The sequence below is a fragment of the Bicyclus anynana genome, chromosome 2, assembly GCF_947172395.1.
Source record: "Bicyclus anynana chromosome 2, ilBicAnyn1.1, whole genome shotgun sequence".
In the NCBI taxonomy this organism is placed as follows: domain Eukaryota; kingdom Metazoa; phylum Arthropoda; class Insecta; order Lepidoptera; family Nymphalidae; genus Bicyclus; species Bicyclus anynana.
The window spans coordinates 11,135,978-11,163,519 of NC_069084.1; the positions used below are offsets into that span (position 1 = coordinate 11,135,978).

Consider the following 27,542-nt stretch of genomic DNA (forward strand, 5'->3'; position numbering starts at 1 on the left):
AATAAACAAACAGAACATACAATACATATTGAGTCGTGGACAAAAAAGGTATCCACCTAAAATAGTTATTTAATCGAATTCAACAAAAAATATTGTTCACACAATCGAACGAAAAATAGCGGCCGCTCAAGCTAACAAGCGAGCTAATCATTGTGCGCGCACCTTTAAACTTTTACTCGCGAACTTTCAGTGCAGCTTCCTTCCGGACAGCCTTGCGCGCGCGCTCCGCCAGTCCGCGCCCGGTCGTCGGAGTGACAATACGTGTGCGTCCCTCGCGAGTGCCGCCGCGCGCCGTGCATGTGCTCTAGTGACCCTTAGTGCCCTGAAGTGGAGACTCGCAGTGCGACCGCTGGGCCGATCGGCCCTGGCGGCATGGAATCCCCTCAGATGTACGACGCTACCGCGGCTCCGCCACCGCCGCCGCAGCCGGACCTGAAGAAGGCCGGAGATGATAAAAGAACCCCGTTCCCACCGCCGGACTTGGACGAGCTCAATGGACAGGAAATCAGTTTGGATTTACAGCACCTCATCGAGGACCAGTTCCGAGGCGAGGAGACGATGGCGTTGTTCCAGGAAATATTGCCGGGCGGGCGGTCTCCGCAACAGAGGCCGTTTGCGAGAACTACCCTCGCGTACATGCCACAGCCGGTGCATTCAGGGGCGTCCTATGTCGCGCCTGTCCCGGCGAATTCTCACGAACAAGCTCCACCTATCAAAGAAGAGCCTCCCGAGCCTCATGATTTTCGTCGAGCGGTGACATGTGCTCAATATACAGGTCAATATAACCCGCACCCCCCAGTAGGTGTTAGCGGTCCTTACGGGGGCGGTTTTACTCCATTGCCTCCTCTGGGGGCTCCTCTGTTACCTCCACTTCTTAAACACAAACAGCCGCCATCGAGGCGATCCTCTGGAAAGGCAATAGATAAAGGCACAGACGAATATAGAAGGAGGCGGGAACGCAATAATATAGCCGTTCGAAAATCCCGCGAAAAGGCCAAAGTGCGTTCCAGGGAAGTGGAGGAAAAAGTGAAGTCTTTGATAAGAGAGAAAGAGGCTTTGCTGAAGAGGCTCGAAGCTGTGACTGGGGAGTTGAGTTTACATAAGCAGATGTATGTTCATCTTATTAATCTGAATCATCCGGAGATCACGGAGCTGTGCCGGTCAATGTTGCAACTGGGAGCTCCTCATGGGCCGGATCATTCGCTTTGACCGTAGGTAAGTGTGTGTATCGACACATGTGTGTGTACGCGCGGCTGTGTTTGTGGGACGCATGTGTGTGAAAGTCATAAAGCATGGAAAAGGGTTTTATTTTTATGGTGCGTTATGCAATGTGTTTATTGAATGTGACGTTTTAAATTGTTTTGTTGCACTTGTATATTTGTTGGAAAAGCAAGTTACCACTTTTATTATTATGTGTTTTGTTTACGAACAGGTAATGGGATAGAGACAACATATTGAACTAAAAATTGGTTTATTACTTTATTAAAATTAAATTAGGTAGATAATAAAATATTATTATTATAAAAACACATTAAATTTCATGATTGTTTTAAATCTCCGCTCTGGTGCAGTTATGGCGTTGCTTTATGAAAAGTCGAAAAGTCTTTAGTTCAATTTCCATCTAGTGACCTAGGTATATGACTTTTAAATTAGTTCAAGCCTAATTTTAAGGAAAGTTACAAGTTAACCACTTTATTTATCAATTGAAATTAATACCCATAATACATTCATTACGAAAGGCTTATGGATAGTGATCCCAGATCTTTTTTCTGATCCTGAAAAATTTTGGGGGACACGAAGTACTCCTTGACCCCAGTATAATGCTGTTAGAATCGCAGTCCAGCACAAGTGTAATAAAGAAAAAAATCTGAATATGGGTTGGTGTGGATATCTATTGTCTACAAAATGTCTTATTAGATTTTTTGAAAAAGTGATTATACCTAGGTATTAATTACTGGAAATAATACATTTATAATAATGATGGTTCCAGAAATTTAATAGTATATGAACTTAATTACCTTATTAATAAATTGCAACCTATTAATAATGACTGCACATTTAATTATTAATACGTATTTCTCATAAAGAAGGATAGTTTGCATAATTGCATCTTCGGTGACTAATGCTATCACTGACCGATTACGCTGCGCAAAAAGTAGTATTGTTTTAATGTTATCTACCTGTAGAGTCAACCGCGTTCATGCAGCACATATATCACATGCTTTTCATAGAAAAAACCTCAGACCAATTATTGTATAGGACCTGACTCGCTAGACGTTACTTTTCTGTCAAAGTATATGATCAACGATCTAATGCGATTATAGAAACTGTCTCTATAGAATCGACGTAAAATAGTTGTAATCGTGTTCGTCGGTTAAAGAGCTCCGTAAAAATACCTTTTTGTGGAATTGTGTAAAAAACGGGCAAAAACTTCTACTTTAGTATGAGATATATACCAAACCTAAGCCCGTTTTCCTCAGAAAATGACAGATAATTTTGTTCGTGGCAATGAGTGCGATACAGGTCCTTCTATAATTGGTCTGAGGAAAAAACTGACAAATATTCTCGTTCGTTCCCGTTATTAGACGCTAAGACTGGTTAGGAGTGGGTACGACATTAGTCAAATGAGCGGGAATCGAACCCATGACCTCTTGGTGTAAGTCGGGCCTCCTTACCGTTGAGCTTTTGAGGCTTAGATGGAGTTGAGCTTGAGGATGAGGCATGTATTGCGGGTCCTGTATCCTGGATTTTGCGGGTTGTAATAGTACCTACACTGATTTTATCTGTGTCAATTTATTTGCTGACACGGGACTCGAACCTAACAACCGAAACACCACGACAAAACAACGAAACATAACTGAACCTGAAGGGAATAACAAAGATAATGTGTAATAGACAGAGATCTACAAGTATGTTAGAATCAGGTTTCGTTCTTGGAAAATGCGTTACCTCCAATATTACATCAAGTCTTGCATATGTGCCCTTTATTTTTTTCAATTGTTATATTTCTTCTAATCACGTTTCAGAATCACGTGTTAATAATATTAAACAACTTGCACTGTTACTCAGCCTATTAAACATTTTGTATTAAATATGCTGTTACTGTTTAAAGTAGGGGATTCGACAGACGTTTTTAGAGTTTTTTGTAACAGAACTGCTATGCTGACAGCATTACTGTCATTGGTCGTGGTTGTTGGTGGGATTTCAGGCGCTTAAGACTTCACACATATGCCTCCCTTCACACATAACCCTACAACCCGCATAGGAACAGCTTGATCTTTGATAGGATTGGGTTATCCCTTCTCCTATGAGGAGGGAAGCCTGGTACTACGGATAATGTTGATGATGATGAAAATGATGATGATGATGATGATGACCTAATGTTACTATAGTGTCATGAACTTCATCTAAAGGCAATCAGGAACAGCATTTCTTATACTAGTACCTTTGGATGTCATTAGTCCGTAGCATTATTGACAACACCTTAATATCATGACCTTGACCTGATGCTGCAACCAGGAAGGTCAGCACTCCAGTTTAACTATCGTATTGAATTACGTCACAAATTAAATCATCGAAACATAGTTGCCAATCACAATCAACGTTGATAAAATTTGCTACATTTTATAGGATGTGAGCAGTTTAGCAAGGCCATGGAATGAACTTTAACCTCAAAAAAAAACTAACTGATAATATGTTAAACACAAAGATGTACTTCACTACATTATGTGAAAAATAACATATTGAATAATCTATTAAAAATAACCTATTTGCTGATGTGACTGATCCGTTTAAAGGCGATGCCAATCTCCAAACACAAAAAGATTCCAAACAACAAAAGAATATTAAATCACAATTGACGAGGATATCGATGAAGATAGAAACATAGAGGAACTTAATTCTTTTTAGAAGTAAATTTATAAATTAACTTATCTACTGAATACTTGGACGACTTATATATAAACATAACAACTGAAAACTTGGACGTCAGCCTTTGTATCTTAAGAGTTGTAACTGCAAATACAACGTAACCTTGGCAGTAGAATTCATATCTTAATATAGTCAGTAAAGTATTTGTAGCTATGAGGGGAGAAATGTGTTTATTCTTAAAAATGTATCTGGCCTTAAACTCGAACTCTAGGACAATTGGAGGATATTAGTCTGAAGGGCTTCAAAATCAAAACTTGATGAAACAATATTTGTTTTCTCAATAACGTTTAAGTAAAGGGTTGCTAATATGCCTTTTATTTACCACCTGTTGAGGCTAACTTCAAATATTCGTTTATACTTGACTCTTGGTAGATCGGTCGTGGTTACGATGTGCAACGCCTTATATGCAATGATCCTCTTTTGGCGTTTGGTTGCATTATGAACTCTCCATAATGGATGCTTGTATTGCTGCCTTGACTAAATCGTCCAAACGGGTTGGAGATCTCTCTGGATCTTTTCTCTTCGACCTAGTCCTGCAACACCGACGGCTCAATTAATTGGCCAAAGAACTTCAATATCCGCTAAATTCTTTCTTTGACTCTGACTAAAAATGTCCTAAGTTCAAGTCCTGGGTCGATCTACATATTATAGATATTTTCTTTCTTCCTAAAAACTAGTTAGTAAGCCAGTTTTGAAGACTATCTCTCTAGGGAAACATGCTAATCCATTCAAGATCAAATAAAACAAATTTTGTTAATCTACGCAACTTTTTAATGTAAAATTATACATTTTAAGTTACTAAACCATCTGTCATCAATTTAAAAATGCACTAATCAGAATTCACGAGAGAAAAATATTGCAAATAAGCGTGCTACGAAACGGACCTACACCAATATTTGAAAAAAGAACGCGAACGGAATCGAGAACTTGTATTTAAATCGTTTGTGCAAAACGTGGTTCATAACTTTCATTTTCGCTTCAGTACTTACCATTTAAACATCAACTTTAACGGCCTATGATTAAGGTTTTATTTCGCTAGTTATGATACGAAATTTCGCCTCATGTCCTACTTACAACCTTTCGATTGAATTGTTGATTTTAACTATTTTACGTTTGCTTACGGAACAATAACATAAGGTTTTCATGACTGTCTCTTTCTTTCGTCCTTCGAGATCCAGGAATATAAAGCAGGAATTGTTAAACTAGATCACTGTGACACAGGGTCACATTATAGGAATAATTGACATCTGCTCGTAGGAATGGCAACTGTTAAAACAATCTAAAATTCTAAAGTATTATTTTAAAGAGGTAAGATTTGATTTTTACTTGGTTTATTACGTACTCCAAAACTACTAGACTGATTTTAAAAATTAAATGGAAAGCTACACATAAATATTTACTGATATAAGCTTAACTTATATTTTATTCCCGGATTTCCATGAAAACAGGAACTACGCGGATGTAACCGCAGGGTTTATATCTACAAAATTTATAGAATATCAGATAGGTCGTGTGATTTCAGATCTTACTGAAATTATGTCATCTCTTGAACACAAGACAGGTAAGTAATAAGTAGGGGTAGGCAAAGCCACGTCCTTGCTCTTCCTACGATCCTTGTATATCCCCCTTGCTTCTTATCTTCATAAATCATTTTATACAAGTTTGTCAGTTTAGGGTACTCTTGACCAGGTCTTTATTGAGAAAGTCCTGAATTTGATCCAGGTAAGTTTGCATTGGCTTTCCCCTTTCAATATTTCCATTCACTCTCGCCTTATAAATCCCTTTTGTTAGACTCCTTTCATTCATCCTCTCTACGTGCCCAAACCATTTAAGCATATCTTTCTCGATTTTAGTGACTATATCTTCTTTTAAATTCTTTTATACCTATGAAATATTTCAAACACATATTTTGCTAAGCTCAAGGTTGCCTGAAAGAGATCGCTTTAGAGGGATAAGGCCGTCTTTTTGTATCCTACTATAAATGTAGGGTATAAATAAAGTATATAATTAAATAAACAAATAATCGACAACCATTCAAAAGCTGAGGTTGAATCCGGATTGGATACGGATGTTACAAGCTAGTATATATTATGTGCATTATATGTATATGATGCTATGAACTAATCCGATATACATATAAGCCTAAAAGAGAAAGTCCTAACAGAACGATGGGCATTTAAAAGATAACCAAAACCAGTAAGTCCAGTGTAATAAAAATTCTAATTCGCCCCATATTCGGACAGACTATTTATTCATTAACATGGGATTGAATTAAAAATGAATTAAAAAGATAAACACGGTTCATTAGGAAGATGAAAATTTAAGTGTGAGAATGGACATATTGATAAATATAAATAAATATACTTAAACTATACACATCACTATCTAGCCCCAAAGTAAGCATACAGAGTAGCTTGTGTTATGGGTGCTAAGATAGTTGATATTATAATATTAATATACAATTATATACTACATATAAATACTTATATAATGTATAAATACACACAGACACTGGAAAACACCCATCACACAAATACTTTCCAGTTGTGGGAATCGAACCCACGGCCGTGGATGCAGAAAGCAGGGTCACTACCCACTGCGCCACGCGGCTATCAAATTGATAAGACTTATTTAATTGAAATAATTTTATTTTCTATTTACTTATTTATCGATATACGAAAAAAAATTACAATAAATGAAAATAAATTAATCTTGTTAAAATTTTTGTTCATTGAGTAATTGTAAAAAAATATGTTCAGTCATTTCTGTTCAGAAATATAAAATTCCTTCGTAGCCTTGCGTTAAAAAATCTAGATGAATGCATTCACTAAACATGCCTTTGTCCTTAGATAACTCATATTTTATGGATATTTTTTTCCTACGTCAAACCTCAATTAAACTGAAGAATTTATTTCAGATTTGGTTATTTTATCAATTAGGTAAGAGGATTACTGTGGGATGTAGGTATTCTTTTTTTTATTGAAGAAACTTAACAATCGTTGTTAATTGAAACTCCATGATAAGAAATTTGAATTTTACTAAAGACAACGAGCTGAGGTAATTCTTATGTGATCTTAGCTGATCTTATGTCTTTGAAGTCCAGTCTACCCAATCCTAACTTATAGCTTGGCAAGTTCGTTGATGACACTCCCATGATATGCGGGCGACGGGGAGAAAGGACTGCGGGGGTGTGAAGTCGTGGGCGCGGGGCAAGGGAAGAATTGCGCGGGTGTGAAGTCGAGCGCGCGGGACATCGCTACCCCCCTCCCGGCCCGCGCGGACCATTGGGAGTGTTACGAACGAATGTGCCAAGCTATAGCTTAGATTCTTACTCGTAACTTGGGCTTTTCCCCATTCAAAGGGGAATATTGCAACACTTATTGATCAAATTGTAACGAAAGTACTCTATATATTAGCTGTCTTTCTCAACGTCCGCTCGCCCGATTACAATTTTCGTAACGTATTCACCAGCTTACAAGTCAAACATGCGTAAATATGTTTTCCTTCAAAAACAAACAAACAACCTTGGACTTTTTGGAAAATATGGTAAACTTAAGTCCCATAATGTGCCCAGACTTCAGAAGTCCTCATGGGGATGTGTATACACGTGGCGGCGAAGCTATTGCGTATGTGTGCGTGCGTGTGTGTGCGTGCGTGTGGGTGAGTGCCAGCTTTCACTTTTTTTCGTTTATATATGCCTTTTGTGTTTTTGAACGGCATTATGCGGGAGAGATATAGTTAAGTCACTGTACGCTGTTTGAATTACAAACAATACGAGTAGTATCTGAACGAACGTGTGTGTATCTTAATAATTGTGTGTTTCAGAATTTGTGAAAGCAATTTTCTCTCCTCATATATCTACATATATTTTTATTTTCTATGTAAATTCGATGTAAAATCCATATAACTTAAACATATTATGCAATAATAACCAGTGCACAGTAAAACTAACTGTGGTTTGTGTTGCACTATGGTTAGGCTTAATTTCAATGTGTTGTTTGTTGAATAATAAATAAATAAAAAAAAAAAAAAATTACGTAGTCGAGGAATATTCATGAAAAAATATTTTTTCTGATATCCAAAAACGTTTCGCTTTTAAAAGCCTCATTTTATGTTGCCCATAAAATTAAGCTTTTATGTTTTATATTAAATTAAGAAGCATTTATGTAATATTTTTGTGCCGTATGCGTAACCAATGCGTAATCTATAGCGGTACTAGTTTTGAGTTCACTCGCGGTGAGAGACTAAAAAAAAAAATTACAGCAAAGCTTGTTACCGCACGACCGGTATTATGGGATTTTTTTTACAAAAAAAATACTTAAATAGTATTGCACACTAATACACAGAAAAGATGCAAAATATACAAAAAATATAAAAATACACAATGAGCGGCCTTATTTCTATCAAGCTAAGCTAAAAAATCAAACGACGAACGCTTGGATGAAAAGTCACTGGACGGAATTAGATGCAACTAGGACTTACGGAAATACGTTGGAGAATTTTCGTTATATTATAGTTCATACACATAATAATTATTTCAGTAGCATCTACGATTAAAATAAGACGCTATCTTAATATATTTTGGAATTCGAACTCCTTTTGATGCTATAATGCACTGTAATGGAGTGGATTTGATAAAACTATTGTCTTTCTTTTAGATTATATTGTAGATATTAAAAAATTTCCACATACCATATTTAAATTTGCATTTTCATGAATGAATGCGATGTGTGTCAGACGTCTGAGCAGACTTTATTATTGTTTTTATTATGTACCTGTTTAAAACTTTTGAAGGAGTACAACTCCGTCATTATATCTACATGATATTTGCGTAACTTTAACGGTGTATGCTCCTCACGTAACGAAAGATCTTAAAAAAATATTTTTTCTCGTTTTTACCACATGTTTCATTTGCTTCTTTCCTATTGGTCGAAGCATAATGTAGTATGCCTCCCTCTAAAGTTTTTTTTGTATAAATGTACCCACTATCTGACACCAAAATATTTTTTCAATTCAAAATAGTTCCTGAGATTAGCGCGGTCAACCAACCAAACAAACAAACTATTTAGCTTTAAGTTATTTAGTTTAGATAACAAGCGGATAACTGCAATTAACAGCTACTTTTAAAACGTAATAAGAATACAGAAAAGAGAAAAAAATATACTAGCATTTATTTATGGAAACGAAATAAATACTCTTTATTTTTTATGAATGTATTTATTTTATGTGCCCTTTTATTATTTAAGTGATAGTTCCGTTGTCTAAAGTTAGGCTAATAGTATTTATTATTAAAAAGTATTTCATTTCCGTGATCATCGCTGGATAGATCAGGATAAATCAGGCGCACTATTGCATAATGTTGAATTTGGACGTTTTGGGAGGGAAATCGGAGAAATCCGTTATGTATTGCTTGTCTTTTGTAAAACTTGCGACCTTTTATCTGTACATCTGTTTTTTTTTAAACTTTCGCCTTGTTTCTCCACTTTGTAAGGGTTGTTGTGAACATTTTCATAATTTAACTTTTATATTTAAATTTCAAGTTTAAGTTGAGAAACGGTCAGGCAGTGCTTTGTTTTGTTTTTGTTGATTACACTAACTTGCGTGTAATAATAAATATGCTACACTTTTCCGAAACATTGTTTTGAATAAAGATATTATAGATTTATTTTTGGATTCTTTTTACATTTAATTTGAAGGAGGAGTTACTCAGTTTTGTCGTATGTACACGGATTTCCTTGAGATTGTTTCCTAGATGTGTTTACAAAATCACACTTCAATTAATTGAATTCATAAAGTATTGCCTTTAGTTTTGAATATTAAAACTTTTGATCTTGGTCTTAAGATACGAGAAAATGGATGCGTAAAGGAATGTTTTCATAAACCAGTTGAGGGAAATTATTGGAAAATACAGACTAACTCGGTTCAAGCACCTCGGACTCCACTTACCACTGGACACCGAGGTGGTGTTTATCATACTTCGAAAGGTGGTCTGTCAGAGGACGCTGCGTGTCAACCAGTGAACATCAGGTGATCCACGAGTGGACCAGTAAACCAGTAAAAATCGCATCGATGCATCATCCTCACGCGGAAATAACTCGTAGACAGCGCGCGACCCATTCGGCACCCGGTGTGGGCATGCTGTTTGAGTTGACGTAGTGAGCGTATACTCTTACTCCTTAAAAAGCATACGCTCGGGGCGAGGTGGTGCTGATCAAGCGTCGGTTGGCATTAATGAGCTATGACCTTTAACCATCAAGCGTTACAACCAATCATGAAGCGTATCATATTACAGTATATCTGCCAATTATAATGAGTTTGTTTTAGTTCTCGGTCAATTAAATCACGATAAGATTATACAATGTACAATTTTAGTGTGTTACAGTTGTAAAATAGTTCTCATCAGTGGCGTTAATATCAGCCCTTCCTGCCCTTATCAGTTGTGATTCAAGCGGCGGAATTAAATAAATGTCCTGGTACAACATATTATGTAAAGAGCGTCCCTCTTTACATAATATGTTGTACCAGGAAGCTATCGAAAATACGCCACAAGGTATTGATGAGTAGGTTACAGAGCATTTGGATACAACAGGTCTAAGGGTGTATAAAGTTCACTGACGATCAAGTAAGCTCACATGGTCTGCAGCGTCAACGGCTTGAGAGCTTTAAAACTGATCGTGTGTTTGTCGCGATGTGCATGACATCATTCCGATCGCGACCAACACACTATCAGAGGGTATAGTGGCAGTTTGATACTGTTATCGCGTTAACGTAAACGCGAATTGCTAAGGAATTAAAACAGCGTCATCTAGTGGCACTACTGCACAACTGTTTCAATATAAAATCGCGTTTACGTTAACGGGATAGTAACAGTATGAAAATATTGAAAACTCCCACTAGGCACACGGTTAACACTGATTTCTCTGGATCACATACGTATTTGATATAAGAACCTGAATTACTTGTAAGTTTAAGAAATTAAATATCACGTGTCAATTGAGCCAGCGTGATGGACTATTGGGCTAACCCCTCACATTCTGAGAGGAGACTCGAGCTCAGCAGTGAGCCAAATATGGGTTGATAAAAAAACTGTCACGTGGAGTCTGAACACTCGCTGTGTGAGCCTACATTGACAACATTCCCATAGACAACGCGGTGCTAACAAAAAGAGGTATCAAATGCAACTGATAATTGACTGATCTCGATTATGTAGCAAGAATGATTGGATTGAGAAATAAGGTCCATGATAGTCACTATAATTTATGTAATTGAAAACTACTAGTTGCATTTAACCATTCGCTGCCCGCGAGAAAAGCCCGTCTGCGTTTAAGAAGCCGTCAGTCAGGGAATGCGGTTTTGATCTACCGTTGTGAGCCATTTAAAAAATCTTTATATTCCTCTATCGCGCGGAGCATGATACTGTGCTCGCCTATTACCCTTAGTTTACTTTATATTTTTTTACATGTCACGTAACGGATACGATACCAACCACCATAACCATTTGACTCCTTAATGGACGACCGGTCGCCCATTTAGGAGTCATTTATTTCGCACTAGCAGACGCCCGCAACTTCGTTATCCAGTTTTCAGTTTTCGCGGAAGCCATGGATTTTTCTGGTATAGCTTATGCTGTTGGTGTTGCTCTAGCTCAATAAGCTCCTCTATCTACCAATGAAAGTCCCGTTTCATACCGTTCAGTCGTTCCAGCCCGGACAAACAGATATACAAAATTTTTAAACAAGCTTGATTGTATTTTAGTATCATGTAAATAAAACTTGAGAAAATACAGTTATTTTGAAATCACAGACAGACACTTCATTCTTATTTATATGTATTGATCTATACTAATATTATAAAGCTGAAGAGTTTGTTTGTTTGTTTGATTGAACGCGCTAATCTCAGGAACCACTGGTCCGATTTCAAAAATTCTTTCAGTGTTAGATAGCTCATTTATCGAGGAAGGCTATAGGCTATATATTATCTCCGTATTCCTACAAGAACGGGAACCACGCGAGTGAAACCGCGCGGTGTTAGCTAGACTTTATCGAGAGTGTAATTAATAATTTTATGAAGTTCGAGGGCTTTTAAAAATTTTCTATATAAAATTATAAAATTATTAATTACACTCTCGATCAAGTCATCAATATTCTCTTTCAGTATGCTCCCACTCGAGTATATTTGCATTATAGACATTATAGTTCTTCCCCACTTTCCCCCATTTTAAACGGCTCAACCGATTTTCATCAAACATGTTTAAGAACACTCGCACATAAGTCACTTTTCATACAAAAAGAAACTAAATTGCAATCGCTTCATCCATTCGGAAGCTATAGAACCACAGACAGACACGTCAAACTTATAACACCATTCTTTTTGCGTCGGGGGTTAAAAAGTACTACACTTACTTACGCGGTTCGTCTTGTGCTTGTAATTTAACCGGCACCTATAGAGACTTCAAGGATACGATCCTGTATCGATGCTGTTTGGAGCTAGATGTAAAGAGTTTAAAAATGTGTATAGTTTTGTAGTATACTACTACTTTTCTCATCCTTATATGAATTCACTTAAATAATACTCAATAATAAGAAAACAACATTGTTTTTAATGAATTTTTAACCGACTTCAAAAAAAAGGCTGTTTTCAATTCGACGCGTATGTTTGTTTTTAATGTTTGTTACCTCATTACTTCGTCATTTATTTACCAATTTTGAAAATTATTTTTTTGTTTGAAAGAGTATATATAATTTTATAAAATTTTCTAGAAAATGAGTCTAATAATTTTGTGTTAAACACAAAATAACTGAAATTAAAATGAAACGGTTCCATTTTTATGTTAAAGTTTAAATTATTTTTTGTTCACCCAAAACTAAACCATTGATTGCGATCTCACTCGATTTGTGTGTTATCGGGAATGCACACTTTCTTAAAGTAGGCAGAGATCTTTATTCGACTTATCTCACTAATATTTAAAATCTTCGCAGATTCGAACCCATTAAGCAAAATTTTCACTGGAGAGATTTTCACTGCAATACCCTTTCGTAAAAGAGCCGTGATAGCCCAGTGGATATGACCTCTGCCTCCGATTTCGGAGGGTGTGGGTTCGAATCCGGTCCGGGGCATGCACCTCCAACTTTTCAGTTGTGTGCATTTTAAGAAATTAAATATCACCTGCATACCAGAGAATTTCTTAATTCTCTGCGTGTGTGAAGTCTGCCAATCCGCATTGGGCCAGCGTGGTGGACTATTGGCCTAACCCCTCTCATTCTGAGAGGAGACTCGAGCTCAGCAGTGAGCCGTATATGGGTTGATAACGACGACCCTTTCGTAACTTCGATACACAAGGAGAGAAAAAGCGAAGTTACAGCTAATTAAGAGTAAAAAACTTTTAACAAATTGTTAAAATCTTTTCAAAAAATTCACTGCTCATTTTTATGGCTTCTGCGGTAGGTAATGTCACGAAAAACAGGAAAAATAATTGTTAACATAATCACGTTACAAAAACATAAATTTGAGCCACGTTGATCTCGGCACCGCACCTCAATAAAGCGGTGAATTTAATTGGCGATAATTACCGTGTTGCTATGAGTTTTTCCATCAAAATTTTCTAAAAAAAGTTTTTCCTAAAAAAAGTCACCTCACAGATGTTAATCCGATTGTTTGTCGAGAGGTTTTTACATGCAGACAATTGACTTTGCTAAAAGTAATTTCGCTAATTCGAGGCTAAAACTTTTTGAGACTTAAGAACTTTTTAATGGTAATTAGTAACAAAAGTTTGTTTTTTTTATGATACAAAAGGTCACAAGATCTTGGAATAATGGTTCATATGTTTTAATTGAGTTAAGTTTCGGAATTTATTGTTTGATGCCTGTTGAGATCTGTGTTTGATTTCTGATGTTTTTAGGGTTCAGTATTTCAGAAGAAAAATAACGGAACCTTTGTAAGGTCACTTATCTACTACTATAGTTGTTGTCTGTCTGTCAAGACCCTTTATTTTGGTAGGTCTTTGTAAGCCATAGTAGATCAATAGCTCTAGGATTTTCGGTTCCGACGACACCGCCCGCTGGATTACTGAACCAACCTTTAATGTCAGCCACTGACGATCAAGTAATCTTACATGCCTGCACTACTAGATGTGAATGACATCATGCCGATCGCAACCAACACACGATCCGTTTTATAGGCCATCAAGCCGGTAGCGCTGCAGGCATGTGGGACTACTTGATCATCAGTGGCTGACATAAACACTCTTTACGACTAATTATAGGAATGAGAATATTTCATTAAAAAAAATATAGCAAATAAATTAAAAGAACACAACACTAAACAAAACAACTTACTTTACAATAACTTTTATTACAAAAAGTCGTTTTTCACAAAAAAAATACCATACAAAAACAATTTAACCAAAGTTGTTTCCGTTTACGAAATTACGAGACGTGAAAAATATCACTACTGCATTTCTTGAGTTTCCTCGGACGGTACTTCGCGTAACATTTCCCAACTTTTCCTTTGTTGCGAAATTTCAGATCACGTTGTATACAGTATGGCGATTGTTTGAATTTTACGAAACGAATTTTTAATTTTTAATAAAAAAATCCCATTTCTTTTATGAAAAACTTTTATAATTGCACGAAGCCAAGGCCATTACCAGCTATTTAGGAGGAAACAAAGGAATAATTTAATTTAAATAATAAATATGTTTACATTTTTAAACTTTCATTGTTTTAAGAGAAATAAGGATTGTAAAGGGGAATAAATATCTCGTACCTGTAAAGAAAAAGACCTAAATTAAATAACCTCAACCACAGACTCGCACCGCACGTATCGGACGCATCGCATTAAAAGGATTTTAGTATTCTGTGTATAGATAGTCATACAAGTGCGTCCACTGATCCGCATCGAACGGATTTTATCTACCGTCAAATTAAAAATAACTTAAGAGGTGACTTACCATCAGGTAAGATTGTAGTCAAGGGCTTACTTGTAAAGAGTAATAATAAAAAAACTAAATTGTAGACAATATTTTATAAGTCATGCGCATTAACTTCTGGCTACCAAACACAATCCATACCAACATAGTATCATGCGTACATCATGCGAGCCTGGTGTCAAGTTAATCCGCACATATTTAAATTGTTCTGAAGTTAGTGGTTTTAACGATCATCAATACTACTGAACCATAATCGATTTACACAAATATGTTTCCTCGCTATGTTTTCCTTCACCGTTTGAGACATGTGATATTTCATTTCTTAAAATGCCCACAACTGAAAAGTTGGAGGTGCATGCCCCGGACCGGATTCGAACCTACACCCTCCGGAATAGAAGGCAGAGGTCGTATCCTGTGGGCTATCACGTATATACACGCACGCCAGAGAATTTCTTAATTCCCTGCGTGTGTGAAGTCTGCCAATCCGCATTGGGCCATCGTGGTGGACTATTGGCCTAACCCCTCTCATTCTGAGAGGAGACTCGAGCTCAGCAGTGAGCCGTATATGGGTTGATAACGACGATACACATATGATAGATCAAAATAATAGTAATTATCTGACATACATCAAAAGCATTGCGCAAAAAAGCATAGTAATCCAACTATTTTAACTACAACTAGTAAATAGTTAAAAACTACAATGTCGAGTGGGCACTATTTAGGGCACGCCGATAGCAGTGACACACATAATGCGTTATCTGACAAACAAACAAACATACCTGATATATTGATAGCTCATCGAGACGGTTCCCTGGTGTTACTTGCTTACATCAGCTTTTATTGTTCTAGAAAACAAGTCTGAGGGTTCAGTAGCTTCACGGTAAGAGTGCGGACTCAACTTCAGCAGGACATTAGTTCGATCCCCACACGTTGGACATACTGTCATACCCACCCCTAACATACGTTTTTTGGAGAGGAACGGGAATTCATAACTTTAAAAAATATTTAATAAAAAAAATCAACCGACTTCAAAAACATAAGACATACTGACTAAACTAAAAAGCGAAAAATAACATCTTATTAAGTTCTATATATTATATTATTTATTTTATTCTAACTGATGATCAGTTTGAAAACGGTGCTAGCCCGATGATGTATTAATTCATGCCATGTAAGATAAGATGGTATCATAAAGATTTAGGTTTTTCAGACAGTGTTCTTTCAGAAACGGCTTAAATCAACTCAACACCGGTTCAGCACAGTCTTAAAACTGATCATCAGTTAGAACATAATATGATATTTAGAACTTAGTATGATGTTATTTTTCGCTTTTTAGTTTACTCCGACCATATGTGATATATGTTGAGTTTTAGCCGTGCTTCATAATCAATTACTATGTAGGTACGATCATGCTTTGGTATGAACCGTCTGTAGCCCCTGAAATAATTATTCCATTTTTAACCGACTTCAAAAAGGAGGAGGTTCTCAATTCGGTCGGTATTTTTTTTTTTATGTATGTATACCGATTATTATGAACGAAATGTGTCAACCGATTCGTTATAATGGCTTTCTTGGCTCGTGGGAGGCTATGGCCGTGGCTAGTTACCACCCTACCGATAAAGACGTACCGCCAAGCGATTTAGCGGTCCGGTATGATGTCTTGTAGAAACCGAAAGATTTTTATCCTCCTCCTAACAAGTTAGCCCGCTTCCATCTTAGATTGCATCATCACTTACCATCAGGTGAGATTGTAATCAAGGGCTAACTTGTGAAGAATAAAAAAAAATGGCCGGAGTAAAATAGGCTCAAACAATCTAACTTAACCATTACAGAAGTTAATATAGTCTGTTTAAAACTACTAAACAGCTCTGAAAACAATCAATTGGATAAGAGCTTGTTAAACAATGAATTTTCTTTTGTCTGATATTTAATAGAATGAAATAACCAATTATTAAGTTTAAATAACACTCCTAGTGTCCTAAATACGCCAAGTTAATTTATAAATTACGCATTATACAAGACGTCTCGTAGATAGTGCAGATAAACTTATCAATTCGTTTGTAATTGTGCAACTGTTTTACTACTTTTTATCATAGTTAAATCGTAATTTGAAGGGATTTGTAGAGTTTACCATGAATATTATGTTAAAAATTACGTGTTTTGTAAAATAGATAATTTTCTCGACACTCGAGATAATGCAGCCGAGATAAGCGATTTCTAAACCGCGAGGCGTTGTGGGAAAACCATACAGCATATTTTAGGCTCAATAGCTCTCTGGTCAAATCTCAGGTCTTAGGTTCGATTCCTAAGATAAGATAACTTTTGGATGGAATAATAAAGTGCAAAGAGAAAAAACAGAGCACAGTGATACATAGCCAACGGTGTAAGGCCGAATTGACAGGAATACCAACGCGTTGGGATCAGGAGGGGCTTTTTAGCCGGTTCAAGATGTGCACAAGGATTTTTTTCCTCCTGAAAAACATGGTTCAATCCTTGCCTGCTATTGTCATACCCATTCCTAGGTTATACTTATCGTTTTGTTAGCAGGAAAAGGAGAAAACTTGGTTATATTTAAAGACATGTATATCACATTTTTTAAATTGTAATGTCTTCAAACTGTCTAGTTGATCGATTGATTAGGTTGGCTTTTACAAAGAAAGAAGAATGAAAAAAATATATTGAAAGTGTCACAGACAATATTACATTAAAAACAGCAATTTGTCTGTAACCTTTAAAGCATTTAGATCCTCATGATCTGTCTGTTTGGGCTTCGGATCAAGTAATAAAGACAAACAGGGTATTAAACCTCACCACGATTTCCTATGCGCTCAAAACATTAAAATAAGTATTTAAAATAAATGTTGATATAGTTGCTTACTTTGTACTACGAAAATGCTACGTTTCGTAGCTGATAGAAAATATGTCTTATGTAACGTTTTTGCAGGTTTTATACGAATACTTACTTTAAGTTTAAGTTTTATGATGGACATGCCAATGCATAGCTTTAAGCAATGTGTTAAAAACATTTACCTAGTCGAGATTACTACACCATTGATGAGTTCCTTAATGATAAAGATACTTGGAGGTCGTTGGATCAGCTTCCACCTTCACACAGTAAGTAAAACTGTAAGAAGTTGTAATGTTGTCATCAATTGTAAATTATAATATGATTTTTTTAAAAGAGCAACTGTTGAGTTTCTTGCCGGTTTCTTCGGAACCGGTGGTAGAATCTTTACAAATAGTCAACTGACGTATAAAGAGTGCTTGTAAACTGAGCCTACTTGAAATTAATGAATTTTGAATTTTTTGAAGTAGCATACTGCATTGGTGGTCCAGCTTTGCCTATGGTTTGGCTCATGAGGTCTAAAGTTCGGATCAGGCTTTGTAATATTGAGCTTTTCTATCAGTAGCAGCCTGGAGTTGGAAGTTGGTGGTGTTATGCTTCCGTGCCTCGGAGAGCATATTAAGTTGATCCCGTTCATTATAATAATTACTAATAGTGTTTGATATATTGTCAAACATAAGCAGCCTATACCAGGCAACTAGTATTAATGCAGCTTTGTGGGTTTAAGCCTTCTTATCGAGAGATGCCTGGGCCTGAAACCAAATTACACATCCATTCTCTTTCTGCAAACACTTAACGCGCGAAAACTAAGATGACATTCGTTATCGATATGTCACGTGATCAACCTTTCTATCAGGCATGTCAATCTCATACTTAGTTTTCGAAGCGAATAGTAGAAAAATAACTGATGAGTAACTAATTTGGATATATGCCCTGACCTTAAAATGGGTCATTTAGAATAGGTTAATAATTAAGTGTGGGTGATGCTTTTAAGCAGGTTTCAACAGACTTGAAAACCCCATTGATTCAAAACTGTAATATATAGACTAGACAAGCCGAACGCTAAATTGATATGATCCTCCGTGCCATATGTAGTGGCGTTCAGTTACAAACATAGAAGTTAGGGACCTCGTATACGAACAAACTTTTCGTCAAATCAAACGCGTTTGTCCTTAGACCATTTAAATAACAGGACCTCAAAAAACGACAGACAATTCTGTTCGTGAATTTGAGTGCTATGCATCTCCATTTTCTAACTCCTCTATGCGTTTGACAAACAATTTGGTCGTCGGCTGTTCTGTTTGAAGCGGTTGTCAAACTTTGCTTAATAAAAAAGTAAGTTTGTCAAACACGTTGACCGTTAATGGCGTCCATAGACCATAAAGACGCGTCGTGACAAAAGCTAATAAGAAACCACCCGTGCGTAGCTCGCTCGGGTCATCTTAGGTTAATAAATCGGCATTATCTTTGAACATGTATCATGCTCTCTACACGTTTCACCCGTCCGCTCGTTCCGGCAGACAAGCATTGAATGACAATAACATCATTGAAGGCACTTTCACTGCATGCTAGTGTGCGTGCGCGGGCGTGGCCATGTTTTTTTTTATTAATTTAACCCACATTTAAGATTCGTTACGTCACATGTGTAACACGTTAGTTTGACCGCTATAGTGTTGTTTTGTTTGTGTTTAATAGGTACAACACTAGTTTTTGTTTGTTTGTTAACGTTGACATTCATTATTTTCATTCAGGTGTTTACCCTAATTTAAACCATTTTATTTATTAAAGCTTTCAAATGCTCATGTCATTCTTATTATCTATTTTACTTAATTTAATAAAACATTTGATTTTATATATTTTAATTTATCTCTTGTTCATTAACATATTTTTAATCTGTTTTAAATAATAAATACTTACGTATTGTGTACTTATAATCAAGTTCATTTAAATTATTACAGAAATTACAAAACTGATTTTCATAAGAGTTTTCAGAGGCAAATTAAACGGGTTTTTGTTAAAAGTCTTTTAATTAGCAGATAAACCTTAACTAAAAATATAGTAAAATTTCATGCGGATCATATAAATTAATTTGCTGCCTTGAAAATGTACGAATTTTCCTGTTATTTATTATATTATAATAATAATAATTAAAACATACATACAGCTGAACGTAGAACCTCCTCCTTTTTGGAAGTCGGTTAAAAACTGTTGTAATTGGATCCAAATTTATACCTAGAGGTGTTTTCTAGACTTAACTCTACCTATTTAAATTTTCCTTTACAAATTAAACTCCTCTCATTTTTATAGCTTCCGCCTAAAGCGATAACTGATATAACTATTTTACCATAAAAATGTTATCAAGCCACGGGTGATTGTAGTGCATAGAGTGCGTTGGCCTTGCAGTGTTTCGGGATTGGGGTCGTTGGCCTCAACTGTGATTTTTTTATGACAACGCAGAGACGCGGCGCGGTGCACGGTTTAGGATCTGTCGTTTATTTAGTGAGAATTTGTCTATCACAGACATACTATAAAAATAATACTTTTACTATAAAACAATTCTAATTAGTAAAACAAACTTATACACTATGTCCCGTAACTAATGAATAAAACGGAAGTGGGAGATACACAACCTAATTATCTAAAACTAATTTTGTTAGTTTTGAAAAAATCCGTAGGGTGATGAAATGATCGTTACATGGTCAAACATTAACATACTAGTTATTTTATTTTTTACAAGTTAGCCCTTGACTACAATCTCACCTGATGGTAAGTGATGATGCAATCTAAGATGGAAGTGGGCTAACTTGTTAGAAGGAGAATGAAAATTCACTCCCCTTTCGGTTTCTACACGACATCGTACTGGAACGCTAAAGCCGGATTTACATTTGTCTGACGTGACGTGACGCATCAGAAACGAATCGGTATCATATATTTTGTATGGCAAAACGTTTACACTCATGTGTCGCCTACAAAATGTATGAAACCGATTCTCTTCTGATATGTCACAACACGACACGTCAGACAAATATAAATCCGGCTTAAATCGCTTGGCGGAACATCATTGCCGATAGGATGGTAACTATCCACCAGCTAAACTTGGACTAATTAAGAAAACGTCAAACGGCCTAGCCTGGGATCGAACCCAGAACTCCGACCGATACACTATGCCTTACGGACTAAAACCTACATTCACCGGCCTTGCTTCCCGGTACCGATGTGAACTTCGGGAGTAGTTTCAGATTAATTCAATGCAAACAAACAAACAAACGATCAAATCCTTTCTCTATAAAATATTAGTAGTAGTAGTAGATAAAGGATATAATCATGTCAAACTGTACACCCATCCATCGACTTTAACTAACGTCGCTTAGTTAACACACTCTCGATAGAGCTCTTTCAAAATGCATCGTCATTTACCACGAGGTGAAAACGATTTGTAAAGTATTAACAAAATATAAAATCTCTTTAAAAGTAAGAATTTAAAACTTTCAAATAAGACTCCACGGTTAAGAGCACAGACTCAAATCAAAATGTTCGTTGGTTCGATCCACGCCTGTTGTATTTATTTTTCGCTCATCGATTTATACATTTTTTTTGTATGCTTACAAAATACAAAACAAAAACTATTAAAAATTGTAAATTATTACTGCTTTTCAATTATTTTATGCAAAATAGGAAATAGCCCAGGATCAGATCATATCAACCAGCTGTTTTTTACTGTTACTTAATTAATAGTTATACAACTTAACAACCACCATGTCCTACAAATTGCGTGGTACATTATCTCGTTCCGACGCTCAGAAATTCTTATTACCTGGTAACCCAGTTAGCTACCAGAATGTAGAATTTTCGTAAATATAAAAGTTGAGCGTCTCAAAATGAAGCTACTCAGGGAAAAATTTGATAGTAATCTATTGTAAAAACGTGCTAACATTATGTGCTAACAAACCTAAAAAGTGCTCGAAATCTGAAGACCTATCAAAAGGCCTTAAAACTATTGGTGACCTACTTTTAAAAGATGCAGTTATTAAATCATTGGAAAAAAACTGACTCAACAGCAACACTTTGAGGAAAATAAAACACAAAAAGTATGCCCGTACCACTTGGCTCTAACATTGCACCATATGCCATTGCGACAGATAGTCGTAGATATAACGCGGTAACTGCCATTTCGCACGTCCCACTTTCTAATAACATTCAACTTCAAACCGAAAAAAAAATATAATAAATATGATGTAACTCAGTAGGACATTAGGTCTGTGGGACTGTTGTGCAAGCCGATTCGGACTTACGTAACCCGTGAAAGTCGGTCGTAGAGCTTCCGCGGTTATATAACTTGTCTTAAGTGTGCTGACACAGTTTTTGTTTAAACGCAAAGATTCGTACGGTCAATTAATACAGGTTAACCGTGAAAATATTCAGATGAAACCGCTGCAATTTAAATCTGCTAATATGCTTAGAATTTACCTCGTGAATACTATGAGATGAATGATAACTTTTACATCTTTTTTGCTGGTTGTTTTGTGCTATATACATAATTAAGATATTATATGTATATATGGTCACATTACTGTCTATTTATACAAATCTAATGTGTAAAACGGCTCGACTGATTGTAATATTTTTTTATACATTTGTTAGGTTTGATAGGTCGTAACGTAATTTTCACTGTCTTATCCCCATTTGAAATCGTGATTTTAATCTTTAAATATTTTTTAATTATACTACCAACCAATACTTCACGGATCAAGTAGACTCACCTGTTCACATAAAACAGAACATTATCATAGAGGATACCCTTTAAATACATTCCACAATGCATGAACCTACACCCATGAATCTAAGTGTTTATATTGTCAAAACTTTATATTATTGGAGGAAAATACAGATAAATATGGTATAACCTGTAACTTCCTCAGTTGTACAGTCTATCCTTCAGACAAGATCAAAGATCTTTCCTTTACATAAAGATGCTCTATACCTGATGATCATCTGTAGGTATGTATGACGTCATAATTCGTCTCCAAATGTGACGTTATCCTTCGTCGCCACGTGTGTCCTCATCCTTCGTCATAGGTTATAACCTACTTTGGTACCAATACGGACTTATCACTAGTATTTCATTTTCATTTCAGCGTTTGCAATTAATATACGTTATTTATATATTTTCAAAAGGAAGCTTGCTTTTTCAATTACTTTTAAGTGTTTAAAAAAAACTTTTAAATGTATTTCTTTTGTGTCAATTATATATTTTACAAGTATTTTCTCCTTGTTCCAGGTCTGAATGGCGTTGAATTATAAATAAAAGGACTCCGTGTGATATCATGCATTAGACTTTAAATAAGTGACGCCTCTTCTAAAAATAAGCTTAGGTAGCAAAATTATAACTTTGTGATTTATACAGTTTACTTACTTTTATATACATATACACGGATAGTTATATCTATAGTTATATACGGATGAAACGAAAATGGGCTACAAAGATGTGATCTCAAAAACAGTAGCCGTTTTTCGAAAATCTATTTAACTGTAAGATGCCAATAATGAAAAGTCAATCAAATCAAATGAAAAATCAAGCAAGTCTTTCGATGTAGATATTATAAAAATAAAGTGTCTAAAAATGTTAGAATGTGTGAAATATTTTTTTCTCTATTCGTTTATCAATTTTTCTACTTAAATGATATACCTATTTCAATATACTTAAATATATGTATTTTGAAATATTTTTTATACTTTTAAAATTGTATATTACTTAGGCCATAGTAAGAACCAGCACTGCCATGAGAAGTCTCGAAAATATATTTATATTCCTTTAATTAATGTTCACAATCATTTATTCATAATATTCATTTCCAATGTATAATCATTTTGTCTATTTTAAATGATATTAACCATCATAAGTGTCGCTAGAGTCGCTCAAAATCTATGAAATAAGGCTGAGTGTTTAATTTATATGAAGTATTTTACTGAAAACTGAAAAAAAATCTACTTAAACCTAAACTTATTACCTTCATTACAAAGTTTTTTCACTTTACCTAGTTACATATTTTATTGTAAAATATAGAATTAATTAGTTTAAACGTATATTGTAATTATTTTGTAAATTGGTTGTATATATTTTTTTAAACAATAAATAATAATTGTAATGCGCGTAAAAAAATATTTTGTGTTTTTTTTTTATTTTAACTAATAATGTCGAAGGCTGTATAGACTAACGGGCGGTATATTATGTAAGTTTAATACTGTGAACTGACAGTAAATGTTAAATATCATGTGATATCTGACTTCGACATTTTTAATATGATTTTCGTTTGATTTTTCAGTTTTGCAACTCTAGAACGTAGTCTGAATTAAGATACTATGTGGTTCTATGTCTAAAGTTATTGTGAAAAGGAGTGTACATAAAAAAAATAAGGCTTAAGTCTACGCTGATAAGGTATCAGATGGGATATTATGAAATAATAATTATTTTTTGTTGAATTCTAAAATGTTTATTCCTAAAAAAGTACCTTTAATTTTCGATGTTAATTTAGGTCTAAGTTAATAAAACACAGTCTTTATGGGCACTGCCGGTTGGGAAGTACAAGGAGTTTATTTATGATAAAAAAAATGTTTTTTTTTCTAAATATTGTGAATGGCACCGCGCACGGGTTTAAGGCTGCTAGAATGGTTTATTTTTATAACATACTAATAGAAAATGAACTAGATTGCTGACGAAATATATTTTATTTTTCTATGATATATATAGTGTCATGTTAAATATATTAGAGTTAGCAGTCATAGGAAAACGGGTCTCGAAACATATAGTTACCATACGGATCCTGCATTACAAGATGACTAAGTAATAGACGTTTACATACCAATGACAATAACTTAAGTAGATTAATGTAACTTAGAAATTGAATTTAAAATAGAATAAATGTTTAACTATCAATATTATACTTTTTTTTTTATTTAATTAACGTGATATTTTAATAACACTGAAATAGTTATACATATAGGACTAAACTCACTTGAATTTGTCTGAACAATTGACTAGTTTTGAATCTATCTATTTTAAATCATGCAACGTGGCGTAAACTATTCATTTATTTATCTGTTTCAGTATTATGCGATTAAATAATTAGAAATATGTATATTAATTGATAGAAACAGAAATGTGTTGAGGTGCCAATTGAAAGTAAGTAATGTATATTATAAACGAGAAAGATATATTTTTGTAAAAGATGTCACTTACGTGGTTTTACATTTGAAGACAATACGTAAATATCGAAATTGCCAAGACGAGTTATTTCATTGGTTTGTAAATGTTAATATAATAATATAGATATAATATGTAATCACTGATACTCCGTCCCGTTATAATAATTTCTATAGTTAAGAAAAATTGTACAAGAAAAAATATATTTTCTTCTACAAAATATACGATACAAAATTAAGTGTAAAAAAAATATTGTGTTTTTAAATATTAAATAATTGTATATTTGGAATAAATTTAAGTCAGACAAAAATAGATGCTACGGTGGTCGCAGACATTAGACATGACGGAATACATTTAGATTTTAGATAATAATAATTTAAATACTATAGTCTTGCAAGTTCGTTGATGACACTCCCATGCAGGCGACGAGGGGAAAGACTGGGCGGGTGTGAAATCGTGCGTATGGGGAAGTGACCCCCGGTCCACTTCCGCATCGGGAGTGTTACGAACGAATTTGCCGAGCTATAAATACGTAACTGAAAGCTACCACTACACCAGACGGTGAAATACCATAATGTCAACCATAGTTGTTTATATGCAGTATATTTTAATATTATTTAGCCACTTATGCGACAATAATACTCTCATACAGTAAAAAAAAATCGGTTGTCTGTAAAGTCGGTTTACTGACGATAGTTGAACGTGACAACGTTTTAAGAAAATACTGATGGATGGTTGCATTTTTCAAAAGAAAATGTACTTTTTTCTAAAATACTGTTTAATAATCTTCATAGACCAGAATATACTTTATTGCTTGTAAAAAAAGTTAGCAACCCTAGAGCGAGGGAACGACGCATAACGTCATCTTTTTCGAGTGTGCAGCGGGCTTCATCAAATTATAAGACGTTGTCACGTCAAAAAAGTGTGTGTCAGCTCCGACGCACGAATGGAGTTTACTCTTTCAGATCGATTGTCTAAATAGGTGTATGTTGCCCCGCAGTATACACTATGTACGTCTCAATACTACGCCTGAAAAGCGAAAGGTGCGCAACTGAGGAGCACTCTAGCAGCGCACGGTGAAAGGTGCGCAGAATAGGTTGCGCACAAAAAACGTAAAGCTGTCATTCGTTCATCGAATTTTACTGCCCATATTTTTTTCATACCGGGGGCTTTATGTGAAAAATCGATTCTTAAGGAGTAAACTTCAATACTTTTTGAAATGGATTAATACATAGTACCTACTCGTACGTTGTCTCGTCTTAAGTCTACGCTACCCATGTGGTTAGAAGGCCAATCGAAACCTAGTTTCAAAATCCTTACACGATTTTCTTTTTTATTTAATTTTTAATATTGTTATAATTTTTATAAAAAAAAAGTCTATCCTATTTTTCCGAATGGTGCTACTTAATCTTTCTTTATTGTTTCTTTCCAGAGCCAAAGACTTTGTTAATGTTTCCCATTTCTCTTTATGTTTTACGTTACTTATGTATATTTTTGCTTTGACCCTTTCGAGAAAATTTTTTGCCTTTATTTTTTTTCGGCAATTAGTGTTGTAATAGCAGCAATGCGTTGCGAATGCGTAACTTCAATGTTGTAGGTGCAAGTAATATAAATAAATACTTATTTAATATAAATTACCGACTTTAATTTAATAACCCCTTAGTTGCCCTGTGTTACTTAATAATAGGGATATAACCGTTCAAGTATAGACCAAACTATACTACTTTACTAATAATATATTATAAAGAAGTAAAGTTTGTGGTATTGTAAGGTGGTAATTAATCTATGGATCTACTGAACCAAATTTGTAAATAACCACTAGAAAACCACGTATTTGTGAGTGTTTTAGGTTAATATTTGTCCCACTATTCTCATGGGAACAAGAACTACGCGGGTGAAACCGCGGGGCAACCGCTAGTTTTTCAATATTTTTCTCGACATAATTTGGGAAATCATGTTCTCAGTTGCCAGTCACTTTTCGCGGCAACCCTTCGCCTTCGAAAAACCCTTTTTTAAGAGATCTTTAAGGCTTTCAATCGAAGGGTTGCCACAAAGGGTCTGGTGACTCCAGTTGCCATACTTATAAATTTCTCATGATACGAGTATCTTGTGGAAAATATCCCATAGTTATGTTTTAACCGGCTACCTTCCTAAGCCATGGTCCAAAATTCAGAAAATTCAAAAGTCAATAATTGGCAACCTATGGCAGGAGCATGGACTTACAAACTTTCAGCTTTCAATGGATATGCTATCGTAAGTTTATAATATGTGGATCTACTCAACGGACGATGCGATTTACCGGTAGACGAAGAAAAGCTTTTGAAAAAGGCTTTGTTTCATCAAGATCAGATACAAGGAAAGTCATCGCCATCTTCATCATTAACAACCCATATTCGGCTCAATGTTGAGCATGAATTTTCTCTCCTTCTTATTTCTTGATACATACTCCAGTTTCACCATAGATCCATACATATATATCCATTACCATAATGAATATATATATATATGGATTTTTAAAAGGCAACGAGAATCGATCTGTAAAGACTCTTCGCTGTTGTAGTCGACAACGCTGGCCCAAAGCGGATTGTCTGACTTCACACACCCAGAGAATCAAAGAACGCCCTCCAAATCGTAGGAAA

General features: G+C 35.3%; 1 protein-coding gene across 1 annotated transcript; it reads left to right on the forward strand.

The window, feature by feature from the left end:
* The first annotated feature begins 218 nt into the window (after positions 1–218).
* LOC112043233 (CCAAT/enhancer-binding protein) lies at positions 219–26,537 on the forward strand. The gene is made up of 2 exons (XM_024078554.2): positions 219–1,215; positions 22,981–26,537. Exon 1 carries the CDS (start codon positions 373–375, stop codon positions 1,207–1,209), a length of 837 nt encoding a protein of 278 aa, XP_023934322.1. The 5' UTR covers positions 219–372; the 3' UTR covers positions 1,210–1,215; positions 22,981–26,537.
* Positions 26,538–27,542: the final 1,005 nt, after the last annotated feature.

Coding starts and splice junctions, on each gene's coding strand:
- LOC112043233 (XM_024078554.2), top strand. CDS start 373: ATGGAATCCCCTCAGATGTACGACGCTACCGCGGCTCCGCCACCGCCG.